The 24675-nt window shown below is 44.3% G+C and overlaps 1 protein-coding gene across 2 annotated transcripts in view; it reads left to right on the top strand.

Annotated features, from left to right (window-relative positions):
* The window catches only part of LOC148525068 (spectrin beta chain, erythrocytic-like), a 142097-nt gene that overhangs the window by 57929 nt on the left and 59493 nt on the right, over positions 1-24675 (top strand). For both annotated transcript variants that reach the window (XM_088471203.1, XM_088471201.1), the window contains exons 10-18: positions 4584-4701; positions 7370-7528; positions 10258-10560; positions 10681-10831; positions 11346-12216; positions 14577-14714; positions 14920-15676; positions 18016-18218; positions 18661-18751. In XM_088471203.1, the coding sequence (XP_088327329.1) occupies positions 4584-4701; positions 7370-7528; positions 10258-10560; positions 10681-10831; positions 11346-12216; positions 14577-14714; positions 14920-15676; positions 18016-18218; positions 18661-18751 (2791 nt within the window). The remainder of the gene's footprint in view (positions 1-4583; positions 4702-7369; positions 7529-10257; positions 10561-10680; positions 10832-11345; positions 12217-14576; positions 14715-14919; positions 15677-18015; positions 18219-18660; positions 18752-24675) is intronic.

Raw genomic sequence — 24675 nt, 5'->3', positions numbered from 1 at the left:
AAAAAAGGTACTGAAGTTTGGTGAAACATACATTTGGAAAGTTTCCCAAAGAGGTGATGAGTGCGAAGGCGGAACAATACCTCCCGTACATGAAGACGATGGCTCTGTAAATCTCTGGAAAAGATTCAAATGTCATCAAGATAAATCACAACAAATTTATGAAGAATATCCCGGAAGATCTCGTTGACGTAACCTTGAAAAATAGCTGGTGCATTACAAAGACCGAAGGGCATTACGAGGTACTCGAAGTGTCCGTCTCTGGTATTGAACGCGGTCTTCCACTCGTCCCCGGTTTTAATTCGAATCAGATTATAATCACCACGTAGATCCAGCTTCGTGAAAACCTGAGCCCCTTGAACCTTGTCAAACAGTTCTGAAATTAAAGGTAGAGGGTACCGATTCTTTATGGACAAAGGGTAAACACGGCCACGTGGAGGACTTTTCCCGGGAAGCAAATCGATGGCACAATCCCAAGGTCGATGCGGAGGAAGTTTATCTGCGGCTTGTTCACAAAATACATCAGCAAAGTCTTGATAAGCCTCGGGCAACCCCGGCTGGGGGGAATGTTTAGAAGACTCTGGTCGAAGGGACTTCTTAGCCGGGTTGGAAACCTTTGCTTGGTTACATACTGGAACGACCTTGGTCAAACAATCTTGGAAACACTGTGAACCCCAGGATAGGATTTGCATAGCATCCCAGTCGAAGACAGGATTGTGTTTTCTCAACCAGGGCAGCCCTAATACCAGCTCACAGGAGGATTCGGGTAACACAAAAAATTCCAGCATTTCAGATGTAGGCACCCAATTTGGACAGACACAGGATGAGAGAGCGAAGAAATGGGTAGCCCCACCAGAGTTTTACCATCTAGACCAGACAGTAACAATTTATTAGGTAGGGAAACGACTGGAACACCGAAGGTGTGAATCAATCTCTCTGCAATAAAATTACCAGCGGCTCCAGAATCAATTAAGGCGTGAACCTTTCTTGTCCTGGACTTATGGGAAAGCGACACTACTAAAAGACTCACGGATAATTGGGATGGCTTGAGAATAACCCCCAACTGAATGCTCCCTACTTCAGTCAGGGTTTCGCATTTCCCGCAAGTAAAGGACAATTCTTCAGAATGTGGTTAGGTGCAGCGCAATAGATACACAATTTATTTTGGAAGCGTCTATTGCGCTCTGCCGGGGTGAGTTTGGCTCTGTTGACCTGCATCGGTTCCTCTTCACTAGCTAGGGTGGGTATAGGCGGACTAACAGCAGAAGAATGGACTGGTAGACGTTCACCTCTTCCCCTACTAGCCCATCTTTCCCGATGGCGAAGGTCAATTTTGATACAGAGAGAGATAACGTCAGCGAAGGATTCTGGCAAATCTCTGGAGGCAAGCTCATCCTTCATCCTCTCAGAGAGTCCATGAAGGAAGGACGCTTTAAGAGCTTCCTCGTTCCATTTTAATTCTGATGCCAGGGTCTGAAATTGGACTACATACTGCCCCACGGACCATGTGCCCTGACGCACTCGGAGAAGGTCAGAAGATGCAGATGCAGAACGGCCTGGCTCGTCAAAAATTCTCTTAAATGCGGAAACGAATTCCTCGTAGGTAGATACGATGGGGTCGGCCCGTTCCCATAAAGGGGAGACCCAGTCTAACGCTGCTCCTGTTAATAATGAAATCACATATGCTACTTTTGCCCGAGACATGGGAAAGTTCTGGGGAAGACATTCAAATTGGATTTCACATTGGTTGATGAACCCGCGGCACCGCCTGGGATCGCCATCAAACCTTTCTGGAGTGGCAAGCTGTAGTCGGGGTTTGGGAGTAAGAACCACTGGTGGAGGGACTGATGGAGAAGGTACGGGAACCGCAGGCGGGGGAACCGGGAGAATAGAAGCCAACGTGGTTTGAATCAAAACCAGTTGCCTCGAGAGCTCCTGCAAATACTGAGCCACTTGTTGTTGTTGCGCCTCCTGGTTGTCCATCCGAGAGGTCAACTCTTGCAGTGACCCAGTACCTTGGGATCCTGCAGCCTCCATTTGGCCTGAACAAACTGTCACGTCAGAAACTGGAGAAGAGGACGTGGTGGGCCTAAGTTGGGGAAAGAAGCGGAGACGAGGGGCCTGGATGTACGTTCTCCTCATCCACAGGTCTTGAGTGTTGGCGAGACCTGGGCAACGGTGCGGAGTCTAACCCACAGGATGGTGTTCGCCAGTGACCCTCCCAATTGGGATATGGACTTAGCTGCACCCTGTGAGCAGGTCGCGGTCCTTTGACCAGGTATCCAAGCCCTGCAGGGATAGAGACACTACACCCGTGGCCCAGCGAGGATATGCCTGCTTAGGCACAAAACAGTCCCTTAAAATACTGTATAGAAAACACCTTGACACGAGGATCAAACGTCAATAAGGATTACAAGTGGGAAGCAACTCACGGTTACTTGAGACGTCACCAGAGATAGAAGGCACACGGGTAGAGGCGGTATACGTTGTAGCACGGATGTTCACTGGAGACGTAAGGCACACAGGTGGGGATGGTAACACTGCTGCACGGGTATTCACCAGAGACGTATAGGCACACAGGTAAAGGTGGGTACACTGCTGCACGGGTATTCACCAGAGACGTATAGGCACACAGGTAAAGGTGGGTACACTGCTGCACGGGTATTCACCCAAGACGTAGAGGCACACAGGTAAAGGTGGTAACACTGCTGCACGGGTATTCACCAGAGATGTATAGGCACACAGGTAAGGGTGATAACACTGCTTCACGGGTATTCACCAAAGACGTAAAGGCACACAGGTAAAGGTGGTCACACTGCTGCACGGGTATTCACCAGAGATGTTTAGGCACACAGGTAAAAGGTGGTAACACTGCTGCTGTACGGGTGAATAGGAACCTGGACCGGGAACTCACTAAAGCACGCTAGGAAACAACCGTTGTTCAGGCAACTTCCCATAACCTGTGGAACAGTTTTATACCCAGGGGAACCCTTAGACAAGTGCACAGCATCAGCTGAGAACGGGCCTATCAGGGAGAAGGATCCAGTCACATGGGCTGACTGTCATGGCGGCACCCATGTCCGGATTTGCGATGCCGGACACCAGCCCTCCAGGAAGCCACAGCAAGCGAGGAGAATACTCAGCTTCTCCCCCGCCGTCGCGCAGGCCGACCGACCACCCAGGACGAAAGGGGAAGCCGGCGGTGCGGTAAGCGGGCGCCGATCCCCGGCTGAGCCCTGACAGTCTGATTCAGTAGGGATCGCAACTGAGATTGCAATAGCGATTATGCACGCCGTCTCACTGCGATGATATGCTAATCCTCTGCGATCGCTATGCACAACATAAGGACACCCACCTTACCTTACACACATCCGTAATACTTAGAAAGACTGCGAAACCATCGGTAACCGAGTACAATCAGAGCCTCACGCACACTTGCACAAGGTCTGACCTTACTCAGGAATTGTTAACCTTCTGGTACGCAGTGTGAGCTGAGGCTGCAAATGCCATCGCAATGGCTAATTTATGCATGCCCCTGTAATGGCATCCGAACGCACTGACACACCTGCGTTTCGCCAACTAATCCTCCCGTCACCACCCCAAACGGTACTTCCTGTCAATCGCTCTGCGATGGGTCTGCGTAGTCACTGCGATCTCCGTCCCGATAGCCGTGGAGTGTTCGTGCTTGTATACTGCAATGCATATGCTTGTGCAGAACGCAACAATCGGCCGATTGCGTGCGTAATCGCAGTTGTAATCTTTGCTGAATCAGGCAAAACAAATGTAACTAGAGAGTTGCAGTTTCTTACAAACTTTCTTTCTTGCATATTCATTCAGGATATTAGGAGAATCATTAATACATTCAAGTTTTACTGTGGAATGAATGTACAAGAAAGTACATCTTAGGACTGTTTAATTAAGACTGACCACTTATTTATTTATACATTTTCCTAAATTTGTTGCTAACGTAATTTTACCATAGTTACTTTTACAAAATAATGATGTGTCTAGTAATGCAATAATAAATAGTTTCTTCGCTGTTAACCCCTATTATCACCAGAGCGGTTTCTCTTCCTGTGTATTTATGTGTAGGTATTACATTTGTGGTTGCACTGTGTGGCTATACACACTGATATACAATTTTGTATGAATAGATTAGTTGAGTGATGATAATTCATTATCCATTTAATATGTTGGTGACCAACTATAAATCATTTTCATTATTAGTTATCACCATTAATTCAGGGTTTAACCAAATTTTGTCTTCAAGGAACCCTAACCTCCAGGTTTTAAGGATATCCATGCTTGATAGTTAAGTCAATCTGACTGAGGTACTAATTAAGTCACCTGAGCTTAAGCATGGATATCCTTAAAACCTGGACTGTTAAGGTGCCTTGAGGTCCAAGTTTGAGAAAAACTTCCCAACATAATAACTCTTTGTTGTATGGAGTAAAATGTCTGAACAAAACAGAGCCGTCAGTTCTCTTTCTTCTCTGTGTGTGCGGTTGGAAGTGCATGTTCATGTTTCTGATCAACTGTAAAGACAGTTATTTATGTTTATGTTAAAATGACGCTGTAATTCACAGATGTAAAGACAAGATGGAACTGGAGGCCTTACTGTTCTCTATACAGTCTAGAATGAGGGAGAATAAACAGAAGGTGTATGTACCTCGTGATGGCCAGCTGGTGTCTGACATCAATAGGGTGAGACAATAACTATATCATTAACACAAGAATAACAGCAAAAAATGGTATTTACGTCTTGGATACAGTTTGAGTTGCGATCTTACTGTTAGTTTGTTTAACAAACTCCATATTCCATTTTTTTATTTTTTTCAAGCCCGTGTTTTAGGAAGCTTTCCCTCCAATTAATCATAGATCATCATTGAAAAGGGCCTTACTAATTTTTAAATGATTTATTTATTGTCATGTTAGTAATGTTGGACCAGCCCTGTAGTCTTGGCCATATTAGTTCTAGTCTTCATTAATCATAATTAATTATCTTGTACTTACATTTTCTACATTCGATGGCACCAACCAGGGCTGTAACTATGGGCGAGTGAGCAGGGCCCTGGGGGCGGCACCATTGCTGCCACACGGCACCCTGTGGTACCTGTATTTGGCTTGCAAGGTACCTGGAATGGTACCCTGCAGCAGGTATGCTCTGGCTGTCTCTACAGCTGCAGGTTGCATGCCTGTAGCATCTTAACCAACCTGCAGTCTGCGCTCTGGGCATTCCTCTGCTCCCTGATGCCGTCAGCCCTGCCCCCTCAGTCTTACATCATGACATCACGTGTTCAGGGATTGGGGTGGCACAGAGCCCTGCTCCGGCACTACCACCAACTGCCATTGACCAATAGCTTTTATTATTTTCCTCAAATATTTTCTACATCATTAAGTATGTTTTTGTCACTTTGATAAATAGTTGTAGTTTCCCAATGAATGTAGTTAGTATGCTGGCTGTCGAAATCCCGACGTCAGAAGCCTGACCCGGGACTAAAAATAGGCATTGAAATCCCAACGCCAGTCTATATCCCTATGCCGGAATCTTGACAGCCGCCATCCCCAATGAAGGTACACTGAGGCATCTCAGCGGTTAGCCGTGAGGCGGGGATTAGGTTTGGGCACCACGGGGGGGTTAGGGTTAAGCTTTGGGGGGGTGGTTTGGGTTAGGCACCATTGGGTGGGGGGGTGGGGTTAGGCAGTACTGGGGATGGTTATGGTTAAGTGGTTAAGTTTAGGCACCAAGGGGGGACGCTTAGGTTTAGCCACTATCAGGGAGGTTTAGGGTGCGGGATGGGAAGGGTTAGGGTGTAAGAAGAGAGGGTTAGGGGGAGAAGGGGGGAGGGTTAGTATGCTTGCCCGACCCATGTCGGGATACCGAGCATCGGGATGCTGCTGTCAGCATTTTGACAGCAGGCAACTCAACTGCCAGGATTTCATACCCAACCTGTTTTCCAAAAGGATGACAGTGAAAAAAAAATCTGTTATTTCAAAATTGTAGCAGTTTCAGTTGAAGCAGTTTCAGTTTCTAATACTCATATTTCCCCAAAGTAAGCAGTTTCCATAATGTTCAGATACCTGTATCAGCATAATAATTCTGTTTTTTATAAAATACAGCATTTCTTTGATTCATAACCCTTGAAGCATGCTTTAGGGGTCATCTATCATGCAAAATAAATGCTGTTTGTACTCTTCCATAGTGATCCATCTGTCTGTGGGGAGATGTACTAAGTTGTGGAAAGTGATAAACCACCAACCACTCAGCTCCTAACTTTCATGTTGCAGGCTATGTTTGAAATATGACAGTTAGGAGCTGATTGGTTGGTAGTTTATCACTCTCCAATTTATCACTTTCCAGAGCTTAGCACATCTGGCCCTGTGGACAGACAGTGTGGTCTGATTTAACAAAGTGCAAAAAGTCTAAAGCTAGGTACATACTTTCACAATCATACTTGAGATGCAATTGTTCTTACAATTACACTTGCTATTGAAAGTCCAGATGAACCTGCATATTCGATTGTGACTGTGGGGCATCATCAGCAGAAGTATTGGACAGAATGATTGGTAGTGCCTACACCCTTCCAGGTTAGACCGACATTGTACCATGGGTGGACTACCATAATACCAGATCAGTGTACAAACATGAGGTTGTGAATCTTTTAATATGCAAGCCAATTATATAGGTGTGTAACTAACATAAAATTCCCAGTGTAAGCTGGAGTTTGTGTAGGCCATCAGGCTTCCCCTATACCAGTGGTCTCCAAACTGTGGCTCGCGAGCTACCAGTAGCTTGTGGTCTTAATTTTGGTAGCTCACCTAGCTACAGTAATGCCGAGTAAGTGACCTCTGACGTGTGCTCCCCCGTGGCATCGATGCTATGGGTGGAGTCACAGGGAAGCAAGTCAGGCGATTGCCGCAGCCTCTACAGCAATCACCTGACTTGCTTCCCCTTGGTTCCACCCACTGTGTCTACGCTACAGCGGAGCAAGTGACTCCCGCCCAGCTCTGCCAGAAAATCACACAGCAGCCCTGCCTATATCTTTTGCTCCTCTACTCCTCTTTTATTTACAAACTACAACAATATCACTGTAATGATTAGATGCATTTTTATTTTTTATGAAACATTTTTTTTTTCATTTACATTAAATAACCCTCAATTGTTTGGTTTTTAGCCAGATAATTTTTTTCTACAATTTTAGTAGCTCTTCAGGAGGTTTCATTTTTCTAAAGTAGCTCACACCTCAATTAATGTTGGAGACCACTGCCCTATACCATGGTGTCAAAGTTTGATACATATCGATGTGATATCCTTCTTAGAAAGACCTCAGATAGCACGACTAGAGTCTTGCTTTTGCACTCTGACATACAGGCATGGGGCCGTCTTGAAAAGGCAGAACATGAACATGAGACGGCTTTGAGGAATGAGCTGATCCGACAAGAGAAGCTGGAACAGTTGGCAAAACGCTTTCATCACAAAGCCAGAATGAGAGAGGAGTGGGTGGCTGAAAACCAGCATCTCATTTCACAGGTAACCAGCATAACCTTCCGGGATGAGAAGAGGGCTCTATTTATGGATTATAAAGGGTTATAAAGCTAATATATATAGACTAAAAACTAATTACTTATTTCACAGAGCAGTATATAGTGTCACACGATGTCATAGCATTACTACTAAATATACTGTATACTCATAAATGGTACAAAAACAATCATTATGAACATAACAGCTCAGTAGAGATAAATTTAGCAACAGTTGATTTTTGTGGCACTAATGTTCCTTTCATAGGGGTACGGAATTACTGTGATACACTCTTCAAGCTCCCCTTTTGCTTTGCCATTTAGTAAATACCCATTGTGCACAGCGGAGCTCATTCAGAGCTGGACACAATTTATGTCTAAGCGCAAACATAAATTGTATCTGGGAAAGAATTGTGCATTTTATTCCCAATTCAGAGCTGGCCGCAATTGCGCCTCTCTCACTCTGCAAATAACAGGAGCAGATCTACGTCAGGAATATGACAGGAGGCGTGAGCACAAGAGAAAACTGTACCCAGATTACACATTAATTGGCCTGAGAGTGTAGATAATAAGGGGCCTATTTATCAATTAATATTTGTGGGATAACTCCTATGGTGGAAAATATAAATAGAGAAAGTATGCGCACTAAAATACAAAGTGCAGCCACAGATAATGTGAAAAGTAAACATCCAAAGATAGCATAAGGAAAAGTAAATCACACTAGGAGTTAGGCGCTCTCTGTATACCATAGGAAAAGATCACCCCAACATAATGAATAATACATAAATATTCACCCTAAATGGATTTCCTTGTCAGGAGGGGTAGTCATGTAATCAACTGTACAACCAGTCAATGTAGCAGGAATGACTCTCTCTCCTTAATGGTAAATGCTCAAAATACACTGTATAAGGTTTAATTATACAGATGCAGAGGAAGAGAGAAATAAAAAAATAGAACATAGTGTAAAACCTTTTTTTGAAAGGAACAAAGCTTTAATACAGGTTACACTTACAAACAGAAATGAATAAAAAGCATATCACATCAATCCAAGAAGAGGCAGCAGCATATGCACGAATCTCTGGCCAGTGTATTTTGAGCATTTACCATTAAGGAGAGAGAGTCATGCCTGCTACATTGACTGGTTGTACAGTTGATTACATGATTACCCCTCCTGACAAGGATATCCATTTAGGGTGAATATTTATGTATTATTCACTATGTTGGGGTGATCTTTTCCTATGGTATACAGAGAGTGCCTAACTCCTAGTGGGATAACCCCTATATTTGAGGGATACCAGCAAATATTAGGGATCCCCAGGATTTACTATGGAAGGACCACAGCATATATCTCCGATATCTGCCGTGGTCCCTCTATTTCCAACCACAAATGCAGCCACCATCTATGGGGGCTGCCATGCAGTCGGATTTACCAAGCACTGGAATGCAAAGCATTGGTAAATCATTGGTAAATCCAAGCTAACGCCATCTATAGTATCCTATGTGTTACCGTACCAGGGATTTTTTTGGAGAGGGATCCTCCCCTCACTGACGCATGTGCTGGATGACGACCGCACATGGACAGTGTGTGCCACAGACTCGAAACAGTATGTAAGCTATCACTCTTTTTGTTCCAGCTCTTCGCAGGGACGGACTTTTATTACAGCCCATCTCTCTGCAAGAACAGAATAGCAAATTCCCGTGAAAATATTAATTTTCACGATGCAAATTTACACAAAAAATATTTATCTCAAAGCGGATTGTGATAAACATGCCCCGTATCCTGGTAGCCATAGGCTGGTTAAAAGCAAGTTGAACTAGACACAAATATAACACTTTAATTTTGCTTTAGTTTAAAGCCACATCATTAATCATATCAGCAGCCCTTCCCAAACTTAATAGGAAAAACGCTTTATTTTTCAAAAATGAGTGTTCTGTGCCCTGTAATCCTGATATTAGATCACAGTCACTGAAGTTATACTATATTTGTAAAATTGAGTGTGTCTTAGATATGATTGGAGAATCAGACGCAGCCAGCATCATCAGCTTGCAACTTGCCCCAGGGGTTGAGTACTCGCAAGCCACTCCCCTCCTAACAGGTGCATTTATGCCTGTTAGGTGGCCATCTTGGGATGCATTTCACAACAATGCACCCTTACTGTACTCTGGCAGTGTCTACACATCCCCTTTTAACCCCCGTCCAGGGAGCCATAAGTGTGAAATGCGATCACGTTGCCATGGCAAAAGGCAGGGCCGTAGCTAGGGTAGTGCGGCTGGTGCCATCGCACAGGGCACCACAGGTCAGGGAGCGCTGTTTGGGCCTGTCACATTTCTGTTTATTATCATTCTTGCTTGTAGCTTCCTCTTATTTCATCCCCAGCATCTCCTGGCCTCTCCTATCTCTTCCCTGGCCCTTCCACATGAAGCCATGGCCCTTTTTTGGGTGCATTATGTCCCTTTGAAAAATGAGGGGGGTGCCAATGCTCTTTCTGGCACAAGGAACCAAAAAGTCTAGTTACGGCTCTGGCAAAAGACATGAATTATGAATTGCAGGAGGGAAAAAGCCATAACTTATGTTTACATCCAATTTTGAATGAGGTCCTGTATCTCCAGTAGGATGTTACTAATTTTATCTGATTGTCAGGCAGAATGATACAAAAGTTACTAGCAAGATAACAATAGGGGATTTTATTCCAATACTACTTTTAATTGTGATCTGAAACAAATGTTTTTTTCCCGCAGGATAATTTTGGTTGTGATTTGCCCTCGGTGGAGGCAGCTGACAAGAAGCATGAAGCCATTAAGACAGATATCTTTGCCTATGAAGGGCGCATTCAAGCATTAAGCAATGTCGCAAAAGAACTGGAGAATGAGAAATACCATGACATAGACAGGATCAATGCCAGAAAGGACAACATTTTACGCCTCTGGCAATACCTTCTGGAACGGCTACATAATCGGCGCCAAAGACTCAACATGAATCTTGAGCTTCAAACTTTGTTCCAGGACATGCTGCATACTGTTACTTGGATGGACGAAGTGAAGGTACAACATACTGTATAGCATTATATATCAAGTGCAGTGTTAGTGTTAGTAATTTGACATAAGCCACGTAGTAATATTTAGACCATGGTAATAGTTTAATTACCCTATTCCATCTTGTAGAGTGGACTTCTGTCAATGGGCTTTGGGAAACACCTTAACGAAGTGGAATATTTACTTCAAAAACACACCTTGACCGAAGCTGACATAAAGGCTCAGGATGAGAAAGTAAAGTCCTATAATACAGCTATGTCGAAGTTTATCACTGGAGAAGGTAGGTGAAAAACAAGTTTTCATATACTGTATATGTTTCAAAATGTTCGAAGGGTGATACAACTTAGTGGCAGAAAATGTGTTTCCAAGAACATCAGAAACTATGCACAGAATAGTACAGTCACACCCCAGTCTGACCACAATTAAAAACAAGGCCATAATATAACAATGCATTAATATTACCTAAGGCACCAGATAGGCAAACTTGTTTGCATGCGATGCCAATCATATGTATTCCGTTTGTATGTGTGATCATCTTACTTTAGAGACCTCAAAAATAACTAAATTTTGCCAAATTTACCAAAACCTTAATATTACAGCCTCAGTAAATGCTAATTTGCAATGTACAGTAGTGTATAGTTCATAACGTGCATTCAGTTTAGACATTCGGTTATACGTAAATATATATTTTCTTAACTGTAGACATTGTCAGACTGTTGCTATGAGATAAAATTAAAGTTAAATACTGCAGTATTATAACACTAATAATAACATAATATAATTGCATTTGCTAGGGTACAAGCCTTGTGATCCACAATTGATTAAAGATCGAGTTAACCACCTGGAACTCTGCTATCAAGATCTTGTTGCCCTGGCAGCTCAACGGAAGGCTCAAATGCAGCAGTGCAGATGTATGTGGGCATTCTTTAGAGACATGGATGAGATACAAAGATGGATAAAGGAGAAAGAACACATTTATACTGCAATGGACTTTGGAAAAGATCTTACCACCATCTCCATCCTTCAAAGAAAGCAAAAGGCTTTTGAAGATGAACTCAAGGGCTTTGAATCTAATTTACAACAAACTATCAAAGAAGGAGAATTGATGATTGCCAACAAACACTATGCGGCACCTAAGATCCAAGAACAAATTGAGACTATCCAACAAGAATGGCTGCAGCTGAAAGATTTGGCTGCCTTCCGTTTAAAAGTTTTGCGTGATACTGAAAACTTTTTCCAGTTTCAGGTTGATGCTGAGGATCTGTTCTCCAGGATGCAGGAAACTTACAGCATCATGCAAACTGATGACCTTGGTCATGACGAATATTCCACCAATGTGCTGATAAAGAAACACAAAGATCTCCTAGATGATATCATGTTGAACAGGAAAGTCTTGGAAGGCCTTAACTACCAGGTTCAAACTTTTCCAGAGGACTACAAAACTTCCCCTGAGATAGACGGCAATCTTCAAAGACTGAAAGCCCTCTACTCTAATGTGGCGGCTCTAGCAGACCTGCGGTCTCAAAAACTTCAGGATAATCTTGCATACTACAGAATTCTCGGGGAAATAGACGCCTGTGAGATGTGGATGGATGAGAAGGAGAAGTGGCTTGAAAAGTTGGTGATTCCCGAATCTTTGGAGGACATGGGTGTTGTTCAGCATAGGTAATGCTTCCATACACACACGCTGGGCTTGATTCAGAGGCGAATGCAATGCCAATTTTTGCCTAGTTGAGCGACTATTTTTGTACTGTGCATAACTCTAAGCCGCACTGCACATGCGTCCTAATGGTTTACCGACGTCAGTCGCAGTGAGATTTTGAACGCAGATTTATTGACAGTCAGTGAGTGTTTGTGGGAGGTAACGGCTGGCGAGTCAAGCAGGCGTGTTATGACTGGTTCGTGGGTGTGTCTCAGCCTGCATCTGTGTACGCAGTTACAGATGTGTTGACATACATCTATCGCCCATGCGCTACAGGTTCTGTTTCACATAATGCATGAGCGGCTTTTTCACTTCAAATGCATCTTATTTGCGCAGATTAAAATGATAAGTGGCATGCCTATATTCTGTGTGTGACTGAAGCTGTATCTACATGTGAAATGCTACCTTACAATGTCAGCGGCTTTGACACTGTAACATAGCTTTTCGCATGCAGATACACAGCTGTGACACTGTAACGTAGAGTTTCGCATGCAGATACACCCGCAGTCGCACACAGAACATAGGCATGCAGCATATCATTTTAATCAGGAGAAGCTGCTTGTGCATCCTATTCACACCACTGTATAAATAAGACTTAATTGAAGGTATAAGATCACATGAAAAGATGCTTGGCGCTATCAAGTCACGCCATGGCATGGCGTGACGCATAGGCAAACACAGGGGAGGGGATTCCGGTTGCTTGGAAACCCCCCTCCCCAGCCTACACCATGATCACAATAGAGATAGTAATATAATCAAATTTTACTAGTGCTTCATGTTATTCTTAATACCACAAATTAAATAATTAGCACCACTGAGGATCTTTTAACATTTGTGCATCAACTAGGAGATCTTGAACACATGCACTGTTAGGGGTGCACTGCTAGAGACCAATATGTAAATATATGTCCAGGGCAGTGCTGGGTTCTCCTGCTGCTCCCCCAGACTCACAAACTTGCTCCAACGCTCTGGAAAATGGTGCCCAGATTTGAAATAAAAACATTCAGCTCAGGCAGGATGGCCCGACTGTGATCACTGGTCCTGTATATGCTGGAATTATGGCATACAATACACTTTGTATGACACATATTAAAGCTGGTTAAATGCTAATTATGTCCTCTTCATGGACTGGCCACACTCATTCTAAAATTAAGCAAGGAGGCTAGATGTACAGTATGAGGACACATCTGTATAATGGCTCGGGCGGCTGGCTGACTTCCGGTGGACATTCTGAGCAATTTTGAGGTTATTCAAAGGATCGATGGTGAGACCGATGTGCAAACGATGGTGCGTCTTTGTACTCAAGCGGCAGGTCAGAGTCGCCGCCGATGTGCGTCTCTGTATTTATCCCAGCAGCTGCAGCATTTGCATATTTTCTCAGAACCGCTGCATAAAGAATCGCAGTTGCAATACATTAGGCCTACAATGTTGTTGCACAGCATAAGATGTTATCAGCAGAGGAATAGTTAGATGTGTGTATTATTTGCACTATTCTAATCATCATAACTGACTGAAAACATAACATTTATTTTTTTATATTATTGTTTTAGGTATTTTTTTTTAGACAAGGTTCTCCACACTACTGGCATAATGTCATGTTGCTGTATTTCACGGCCACTAGAAATTTGAATGGAGGTGGCATGAGGTCAGCTAAACATGGTAAATGACTTCAACAACTGGAGTGGTGGGTCATCCTTGCCAGAATTCTCATGCTCCGCTTTTAAAACCCCTATTAGCCAAAGTCAGAACACAATGATAGGGCTTTTTAAATTTACTCAAGGTCAATTTAGATCGATTTAGATCGATTGATCAACATCGACGGGCTTTTCCAACTGCAAACTTTGCATATTTATCACCTGTTGGGATTCAGCTTCAATTGAAGTTGAAACTCTACAGGTGATAAATATATGGATTTTGCAGTTGGATAGCCCATTGATGTTGATCGATTTACATCGATTTTAAATTGATCTAAATCAACCTTGAGTAAATTTACCACTAGAGCTCATTTTCAATTAAATGCAATGTTGGGACACAATGTGCACATAACAACGATACTTACGGTAGCCCAACATCAGTAATTTTTCTGTGCACCCTTATGGGTGTGCAAAGTAAAATAAGTAATGTTATAATGTGTTGCCACAATGAGCATTCCCATTCCATTCCAAATACACATACCTCGCAAATAATTACAATGCCCCCTAGAATCCAAATAATGATTTTCATTTTTACATGCAGCTGAGTTAATTACTGAATTAATAGCTGTATACATAACAAGAACCTTTACTGTTCCAAACAATGGATTTGACACTTTATCTTCTACTAGATTCAATACTCTGGGTCAAGAAATGAATGCCTTGGGTTCCCAAATTCACAATGTGAATAGTGCATCTGATGCTCTCTTTGAAAGTGGACATCCTAACAGATTACAAGTGAAGCAGGTCCAGAACCACATGAACACCAGGTGATGTTGGATTTACGTTCTTTTCAGTATCTAATGCCATTTGTCTAGTTCATCTACTAGAACAACATTAAAGAGCTATTAAATCCATGATACTGAATACTCCATTAACTTTTTAGTGTGCCAGCCAATTGCACAGTACGAAACAATTATGTAACTAAAAACATCAATGAAGGCGGGATTCACCCTTTTTTTCTTATTTACGCAGGTGGGGCGAGTTTCAAGAAATGGTAGCACACAAAAGAAAAGCTGTTGATTCCACCCTGGGTTTTTACAATTATGGTCTGGAGTGTGAAGAGACCAAGAACAGGATATTGGAGAAGATCAATGTGGTGGATTCCATTCAGAACCTTGGGGATGATCTGGCATCAGTCATATCAATCCAGAGGAAACTTTATGGTATTGAGCGAGATCTTGCAACTATTGAAGCTAAACTCATAAACCTCCAAGAAGAAGCCCAGAAACTGGCAAATGAGAATCCCGAGCACGCCCAAGATATTTATGATAGATTGATTGAACTCAACAATGTCTGGCAAGATCTGCAGAATGCACTGCAGAGTCAAGAGGACTCGCTAGGGGAAAGCAGCAAGCTGCAGAAACTCTTAGTGGATTTGTTAGATTTTGAGACTTGGCTCTACAGAGCTCAGCAGGCAACTGCATCGGAAGATACGCCCACCTCACTAAAAGAAGCAGAGCAGCTACACAGTAACCATCTTGCCCTTAAAAAGGATATGGAACAACATGAACCTGATTTCTATAATGTTGTTGAGACAGGCAACAATGCAACAAGGGGACAAGCTGACCCTCAATACCAGCAACTAGACCAAAGAGTAAAAGATATAGAAGTTGGGTGGAGTGACCTCCACAAGATGTGGGACAACAGGGAGATTTTTCTTAAGCAGTGCTTTGAATTCCAGAAGTTCCTGAATAATGCAAAGCAGTCTGAAGCCATTTTGAACAACCAGGTAATTTTTCAAAATGAACTGAAATTTTGCTGCTGGATACTTAAGAGCTATATCCTATATTATATTTGGATGTAAACGGATACAATGTGTAAGGCAAAGCTATACTGTAAGATTGAAAAGCCCAAATAAAACTTAAATGATTTTATAATTTGGCAAAAAAAAAATGACATTAATATGTACTTTAACTCACACCCTTTCATTGCAAATGTATTGAACACTTTGATTTGGTCTAAAACCAAATTTATTATGTATCTATCTGTCTATATTGACATGCCGTGACTTTCCATAATTCCATCAGCTGACTCAGATGGTCATGTGATCATTAACATTTAAATGGAAACCCCACAAATTACTCAGCACAATATAGCATGCAATTTAATGTAGTTAATGCTCCATTGAATAGCTCAGATGTAATGTTTGGTGGTACAGGCGTGGGACAGAGAATGGAGTGGGCAAAAAGGTTTTCCAGAATTTCCTTGATTTACAGTATAGAATGTCTAAATGAACCTATCACCTTTTCAATGATGCATGAAAAACACCCAAGGCCTAAACACCCAAGGCTCCTCATTCTCTAGTGTTTATTTACTAAAATATGGCTTACAAGAGCTGCCGCTTCTGGTCATGTTTAAGCCCTAAACTTAAAATGCTGCTATTTAAATCAGTGCCCTTTTAAAGTTTGTGTTAAACATGGGAAGCATGTGACAGCAGATATGGAGGAAGAACTGTGATGGTCTAGTGCTCTTTTGTTGCATCCTGAGTTGGCAGCTTTCACATAGTGACTGGCACCCTGAACCAAAAATGCTACATCAGCATTTTGCAGCGCCATGTAATACAGATGTGTCCTCATACATCTAGTCCCAATACACCACGCAGCGTGACTTGTCTGGTGTGAGTGGGCCACCAGGTCCTGTGCTACTCTGATAGCGTTGGGTGTTGCATTGGGCGATGCAACTAGGACGCACCAGCAGACTGTGCTGATTAATTTGATATGTGACACTTGTATATCTGTGTGCATCTGATTCTGTATATGAACCACAATGGAACTTGGAGCTGTGGCCGCTAGCTTGGAGCACTTCCTATACAGATTCAGGGACTCAGATGCACACAAATTAATCATCACAGTCTGATGGTGCATCCTAGTCGCATCACATTGTGACTTAGACACTTTTTTTTGCAAAAAAGACACAAAAAGATCCCCGTGCTAACAGAGTTTCACGGGACCGAGCGCGACTGCAGCAAAGTTGTACAAGGACACATATGTACCCCCTGTTCTACGCCTAGATGGTCAAGGTTCATCCTACAGCAGGATAATGACCCAAAACATACCTAAAGGCTATGTTAGAACTACCTTAGAGAAAAAGAACAAAACTATATTCTTCAAGTCATGGCCAGCACAGTCTGCAGACTTGAGCTGCATTTAGGGAATAATTCAATTAGCCCTGATAATTTTTTGGGCGAATAAAACGGGACTTACAGCCTTATTTTGCCTCTGGGCAATTCAATTAGATCACGTTTTATTTGCCCATAAAATTATCCGTTTTTGGGCGAATACACATAGGATCCGTACTAAGGTCACAGACGTATGTGTTTTCGCGGCCGCAATCACGAAAACGGGGCTGCTTATTTTGATCACCTGCCTCAGGTGGGTGAAAAAAAATCCCCGATAACTACCAACTTCGTGGCTAATTGACTAGCCCCCCGTGTGATCAATTATTCGCAGTAAATTACCGCAGCTAATTGAATTCCCCCCTTAGTCGGCTTGGGATGAACTGGACAGAAAGGTGAAAGCACAGCCACCTACAAGTGCAACACATTTGTAGGAACTTCTGCAACAGTGTTGGAAAGAGTTTCCTGAACAACATTTAATTTCCATTGTAGAAAGAATCAGAGCCGTAAACTAGACTTTTTGGTGCCCTGTGCCAGAAAGAGCATTGGCACCCCCTCATTTTTCAAAGGGACATAATGCACCCAAAAAAGGGCCATGGCTTCATGTGGAAGGGCCAGGGAAGAGATAGGAGAGGCCAGGAGATGCTGGGGATGAAATAAGAGGAAGCTACAAGCAAGAATGATAATAAACAGAAATGTGACAGGTCCAAACAGCGCCCCTTGACCTGTGGTGCCCTGTGCGATGGCACCAGCCGCACTACCCTAGCTACGGCCCTGGAAAGAATGCCACATACTGTATGTTCAGTAGTTATGTATGTAAATGGTGTCTACTTTGATGAGCCCGACATTTAATTTTGGTTAACAAAATTATTCTATGATTTCTTTTTTTTTTTTTAAATCTCCATTTGCTTAACTTACAACTATGTAATTGCTTATTTTTCTTAATTTCTAAGGAATACACCCTTGCTTATATTGAATTACCCAATACATTACAAGCATCTCAGAACAGACAAAAGAAACATGAAGACTTTTTGACTACCATGAAAAATAATGAAGAAAAAATTATCGGGTCAATAGAAGATGCAACAAAATTGGACGAGGAGAAAAACATTTTTGGTGATCGGGCTTTGGAGAAAGCGACCTCACTGCATGATAGGTATAGTACAATAGATAAAGTGTAGCCAGTGGAGGCAGCCATTTTGTGTGTAGAACCTACAGTATGTAGCATATCAATTCACTGGGCACACTCATGAAATGGTTGCTTACACTGGGTCTCATTTACAAGTGCACTAAATGCTTTTGTTTTGTATCAGTACACTCAGGTGATCAGGCATGGCCATTTGGGTAATTTAGGCCAAATTGGTTCAATTGTGCTAACGGGTGACAGGCTCTCAGTACAGCCCCTATGCTGAATGTACATTTCTAGTGGTCTTACTTTAACTGAATCACTTAGTAAGACTATATGAAATGAGAGTACTTATTCTTGTTTTTAATGGATCTGATATATCAACACCATTCTTCAGATCAAATGCCATTTACATGGATGCTGAAGTGTCTGTAGAACTAACTTTATTGTCCTATCTTCTATATTCTTTCAGGTATGCAGTGAATGTGGATAAAGCAAAACAGTTCTCTCTTTTGCTGAAGGATCATGTAGCTCTTCAGGATTTCTTGGAAAATTGTGATGAGGTAAAAAATATTGATCCCTGCAGCCTCAGCTTTTAACACTACCTCCTGTTTATGTCATGTGGTACGGGAATATTCTGTAATTATGTTATATGTTATATATGTAAATACGTGCACTGATTCTGTGGAAAGACCATAGAAGCGGATGGTGGCATTGGAGAGCCAGGAAACAGGGCTGCTTGCACTCCAAATCTTGTGAATTTAGCATATCAGGGGACCAAATGGCAAGCGGTAGAAGACGGCCAAGTCGGCCGCGCACCCTTCCATGTTAAATGGGGTTGGTGGCGGTCACAGTTGGCTAGACATAGCTCCGCAGCCAAGGGGTCTAGAAGCTCAAGGGACCCCACATCCGAGAACCAGATAGTGTGGCTACAGGGCCCCATTGGCCCCTAAGCTCTGCAGGGATATTGGGTCCACTTTGGCCCAAAGCTCTCTAGGGCCACCGGGCCAACCAGCGGGAGCGAGAAGGTCAGAAACTCGATAGGGTAGGGGTATGGAGCAATCTACCATCCAGTGCTGTCCTGGTCACTCTGCACCACTTCCACAAGGAGCCAGGGTTGCTAGACTTTGACCCCCACAAAAGTATAGTTCCCAGGGATGGGGGATTTAAAAAAAAAAAAATGGTATTGGAAAGTCCCACTCAGTCTACGTCCAGACCCCAAATTTGGTGAATTTGGACTGCCAGGGGAACTAACGGTGCTTGGTTGAAGAAGGTATCCTTAACTGGGGCCTCCCCATGTTAAGTATAGGGGATTTGGGCCCACTTTGGCCAGTCACGTCTCCGGTTTCTGGGGGCCTAAATTTAAGTGGCTGGCATCATTAGATAGCTCAATCCCTCTCTGCTTCCACACCAAAGAGGGTGAATTTAGACCCCCCCAGAACCGGAAAGGCAGCCGGTCAAAGATGGGACCTGGGAACCGGAGACCTCTCCATGTTAAGTATAAGGGATTTGGGTCCACTTTGACCGGTCACAGCTCCGGTTCCTACAAACTTCTTTTGGAGGTCTCATTGGAAAGTTTGTGCATCTAGACCTTCCAGAACTGGAACGGCAGCTGTTTGAAGAAGGTACCTGTTACTACTATTTTTGCCCAACCGGCAGCCTGGCGGTACTTTCATTTTGAGTGGCTGGATCTTTGGTTCCTGGGGGCCCAAATTTAAGTGGAAGGTGGCATTGGATAGCTAAGAGCCAGGGCTGGTTGCACACCAATTCTTGTAAATTTAGCCTATCAGGAGGCCATCAAAGACAGGAGACTTAACCGGAGCCTCTCCATGTTAAGTATAGGGGATTTTAGGTCCACTTTGGCAGGGCCCTGCTCCAGTTCCTGGGGTCTAAATTTAAGTGGAATTGGACAGCCCCACTCCCCCTCTGCTTACCCACCAAATCTTGTGAGTTTAGCTCCTTCAGAACCGGAACGGCAGCCGAACAAAGCCGGGCTGCTGGGCAGCTCAGGCGTTACAGGTCCCCCCGTAGAGGTTAACTCTGGCCAGTGGTGAAAGCTTGACTATTAAGCCCACCTCACCTTACCCCCACTGGGGGAGAGCTCACCAGCCACACACCCCTGTGCCTTGATCAGTCGTCGTGGCGCCGATTTCTGTGCTCTAAGTACAAGTTTGGTACAAATTCTTTTGGACACCGGGAATCGGCAAGAATCTTGTGGAACTCTGGCTGGGGTAGAATGTGGTAAGGACCTCCCCTGCCCAGGGATGAGGCCAGGGCAGAGTTCCAGGAGCTTAAGTCCGCAAAAGCAGGTCTCTCAACAACTTGCACCAAACTTACACTTAGAGCACTAGAGTAGGCGCCTCGACTTTTGTTATTGCGATTGATTTGGTTTTTAATCCCCGGCCCCCACGGGGATCCAGGGGGGCTTAATATTCAAGCTATTTCAGGGGGGGTGCAGGACCCTTCTGGCCACTCCAGGGCTCCATGGGAGCCCGGCGGAGTTAAGCCAAGTCCAGCCGGGACAGGCTCCAGGGCGGTCAGCCGAGAAAGCCTGACTTTGAGCGGCTGGATTGGCGGTTTCTGGTGGCCCAAAATTAAGTGGTATTGGACAGCCCCTCTCCCCCCCCCTGCTTCCACACCAATTTGGGTGAATGTGCAGCCCAACGGGCCGAGACAGCAAGCGGTAGAAGCCGACCAGGTCCAACGGAGCCCTTCCCTATGTAAGATATAGGGAATTCAGGCCCAGTGAGAGCAACTGTATCCCCAGTTCCGGAGGGGCTAAATTTAATTGGCTGGTGATGTTGGACAGCCCCATTCCCCCTCTGCTTACACATGAATTTAGACCCTCCTGAACCAGAACGTCAGCCGGTCAAAGAAGGTACTATTTACCGCTATTTCTGCCCAACCGGCAGATTGGCAGTTCTCCCACTTTGAGCGGCTGGATCTTTGGTTCCTGGGGGACTTAACTTTTGTTACATTTCATTTGTAATTCAGCATCTTTTTTTTTAACAACTTTATTTATTATTATATTTGTGTCAAGTCTACTTTTGGATAAGTCCCTGCCATATTACCTTCAGGGAGGATAACGTAACCCCTGTTCCCTTCCACCTTTTTTCCTGACAGAGGTCTAAAGTGCTTCTACTGAGCTCTGTAGGTGTGATATGTACAGACTGACCACTCCCATAGGGATATGTCTATCATGAGGTGGCAAAATCAGAGCATGTAAAAGGACTGTCAGTTACCTTATGTCACCTCCCCTTAATGGTGCTGCTCTTGCATCTGATTTTCTTGCGCTGTAACCCCTCTGTTCTGGACGGTTGTCAGTTATCACTGCATGGTTCTGTCCAGGCTCCATAATGGGGCTTTACACTGTATTAGACTTGGTAACAGATAAGGGTCTGCATAACAGACTATGGTTTATCACATTTGCAAAAACTTGTACCCAGAACATTCCAGATATAGGGGGAGATGTATCAAACCTTTAAATGAGTGGAAAAGTGGGCAAGTGGGGAAGTTATATAAAGGAGTACATACTTGTGCAAATACACACGTATGCCGACGGACTGCGCCCTATATCAGCGAAAATGGATGATTGCTCGATGCCAAGAACTATATGTAAATGACCATATACAAAGTTATGTGTGAATATCCCATTAAATTGTTTTATTAGAATCAGGAATGTTGAACCTAGAACTCTAATTATTACTAAGAGGATAAGAGATATTTGGAGGGGGAGGGAATATATGGAGGGTGTATTTTAAAAAAAACGTACAAAGTGTATGGGCTGTCTCAAATGCAGTCCAGACACTTGGTGACCGATCAGGGAGTGGGAGTCCCGCACCCCACTCTGTGTATAGTCAAAGTCCCAGTTTGGGTGTATCGTGGTTTTAATAAGTCTCGGTAAGTCTTAGTATGTCTTAGTTAATAAGTCTATGGTGAGGCCTCACCTCGTTCTCAGTCCTGCTCCTGTTCTCTTCCGGTCTTCGCATTCTCCTGGCCCTGCCGGTGGTGTGGATCATATTCCCGTGGACACTGCTGGTGCATCCACTGGCTTGTCCCTGCAGTGTCGGTGAGCGCGTCCCGTCCGGTCCCGCGATATCGCGAGAATTTGTTGGCCAGGTGGTCCGTGCACTTAGGAGGGGCTGCGCGCTCAACTCACCTAGTATGGAGGAGACTTTGGCAGGTGGAGGGACACTGGGATATACAGGATTTGTGCTAGTGCAGGTGGTGGAGCCTTCCTCAGGGAGTAATGGTCGGCACCATCTTGGAGGTGGGTTTATGTATACTGATGGGCAGACAAGTCTGTGACACGATAAGTCATCACTGGGATGTGGCACGGACACCGTGGTAACTGTTAACATTATCCGAGAGAGTGATTATCTCTCAAAGTCGGGTGTATGGCATGCATGCTTGCATCGTGTATAACCTCCAGCTAACTTTGGAGCTGGGTACACGGTGATCTCATGTATAGTCTACAATATAGTTGTCACAAACCGTGCTAGAGACCTCCGTCTCAGACAACTGCATCTTCCCATGCATCTGTGCCATCACTGCCCGCTGACCTGTCGGCCTGCTGTTCCAGAGATTTCCAATACAGGGCGTCCGCTTGAGGATCGTCTGCAGCATTCCCGCTGTTGCCTGTGTCGCTCTGCCGCAGATCCATGCGCACACAGCGCGCCAGCATGCAAGTTTTTCAGATCATGGGCGCAGCCATCTTCTGCCAGGTCAGGTGATACTCGTGCATCCAGTCAGCAGCAGTCTCCACTTGCTCCAGACCATCCGCTTCAGCCTGATGGTATAAAATACCTTCCTGTAACACATGCTGGTTGCCAATGCAACAATGTCCATTGCCGCTGCATGACTTATGATCCTGAGCTCCCAGTGTGAAACCTATGCTTCCTAGCATAGCATTGCTGATTCCCAGGTCTTGACCTATGTGCCTCAGTTCCCAGAGTGCTGCCTGGCATAGGCAGTCATATTCCAAGTTCCTTCCACGATACTCCAGTCCAGAGTCATATTCCAAGTTCATTCCTCGATACTCCAGTCCGGAGTCATATTCCAAGTTCCAAGTTCATTCCTCGATACTCCAGTCCGGAGTTATATTTCAAGTTCCAAGTCCATTCCTCGATACTCCAGTCCGGAGTCATATTCCAAGTTCATTCCTTTCCCAAGTCCAGTGACTATTCAGAGACCCTTGTTCTACAGTTTTATTCAGTATTTTCTAGTTGCATTATCTCTGCACAGAGGACTATAATATAACATCTCATATCACAGTCTCCTCTATTACTGTATGAGCAGAAACTACATTAAACCATCCAATTTCAAACTACCTACTGGTTCAGGTGTCTCTGTTTTACAACCCAGCTCGGGTACACAATTCCAAGTTCCTCAGCCCGGGACAATAGTGAGCCGGCCTTCATACTGGTTCTGTGAGGTGACCTATCTGTAATGGGATGAACCTAGATGGGGCTGGACACATATTGATAGAATCAGATTAACCCAGAAATATTCCTACAGTGGAATTATATATATCCTTTATCATAGGGTCAAGGGGTATGGTGGAGGGGATTTCTTATCAATATCTTTATGGTATTCTTAATATAACTAAAAGATCTATAGATCAATTAATGATAGGTATCCAAAAAAGGTAATTGCTTCTACATCGCAAGTGGTATAAGTCGGTGAAGTAATGGGGATAGGAGTATAATGGATTCACCTTTATTCAGTTACCAGCCAGGGGACTCATTAAGTTTATGTGTTAGTGATTCCATATATGGTCTCATGTTTAAGGAACTAAGGCCCTCATTCAGAGCCGTACGCTCTGAGCAGAGCGCACGCTCTGAATGAGGGCCGGGCTCCATTTTCATGGAGCGTCCTCCTGGACGCTCGTATAGCTGTGGGTCACCACCCACAGGCTATACGAGCGTGCATTTTGATGGCCGCGATGGTTGTGACCATCGCGACCATTGAAATTGCGAGCCGGAGCCTGCGGTTGAGGTTTTCAACCGCAAGCTCCGGAGTGATTTTGGCTCTATCAGAGCCAAAATCACTCCCACTGACATCACTAGTGATGTCAGTGGGCCGGCTTCTGACGGGAGGCGTTCCCGTGGGAACGCCCCCGTCAGGGAGGCACGCCCCCGGCACGCCCACCAAAGGGGGCGTGCTGTCAATCAACATTGACAGCACGCCCCCTTTGATCGGACACAACGAGCGAAGGAAAGTCCTTCGCTCGTCGTGTCTGGCGCATGCGCACGACGGAGCTCCCTCCGTCGTGCGCATGCTCAGTGCAGACCATCGACCCACTTGCGAGCGGACAGCCGCTCGCGAGTGGGTCTGAATCAGGCCCTAATGTCGCTAAATCTACCTCGAAATCAGGTATCTGATGGCTGGTATGGGTTTAGGATCAGGCTGTTGGAATCAGTATGAATGACCGTCGGCCCTATGGCCGGCGGTTCAAATCCCAACGCCTGCAGACCGACAGCAGTAA

Source organism: Taudactylus pleione, unplaced genomic scaffold, assembly GCF_031769625.1.
Source record: "Taudactylus pleione unplaced genomic scaffold, aTauple2 ptg000113l, whole genome shotgun sequence".
NCBI classification, from domain to species: Eukaryota; Metazoa; Chordata; class Amphibia; order Anura; family Myobatrachidae; genus Taudactylus; species Taudactylus pleione.
This window is presented reverse-complemented; position numbering and strand designations above follow the sequence as displayed.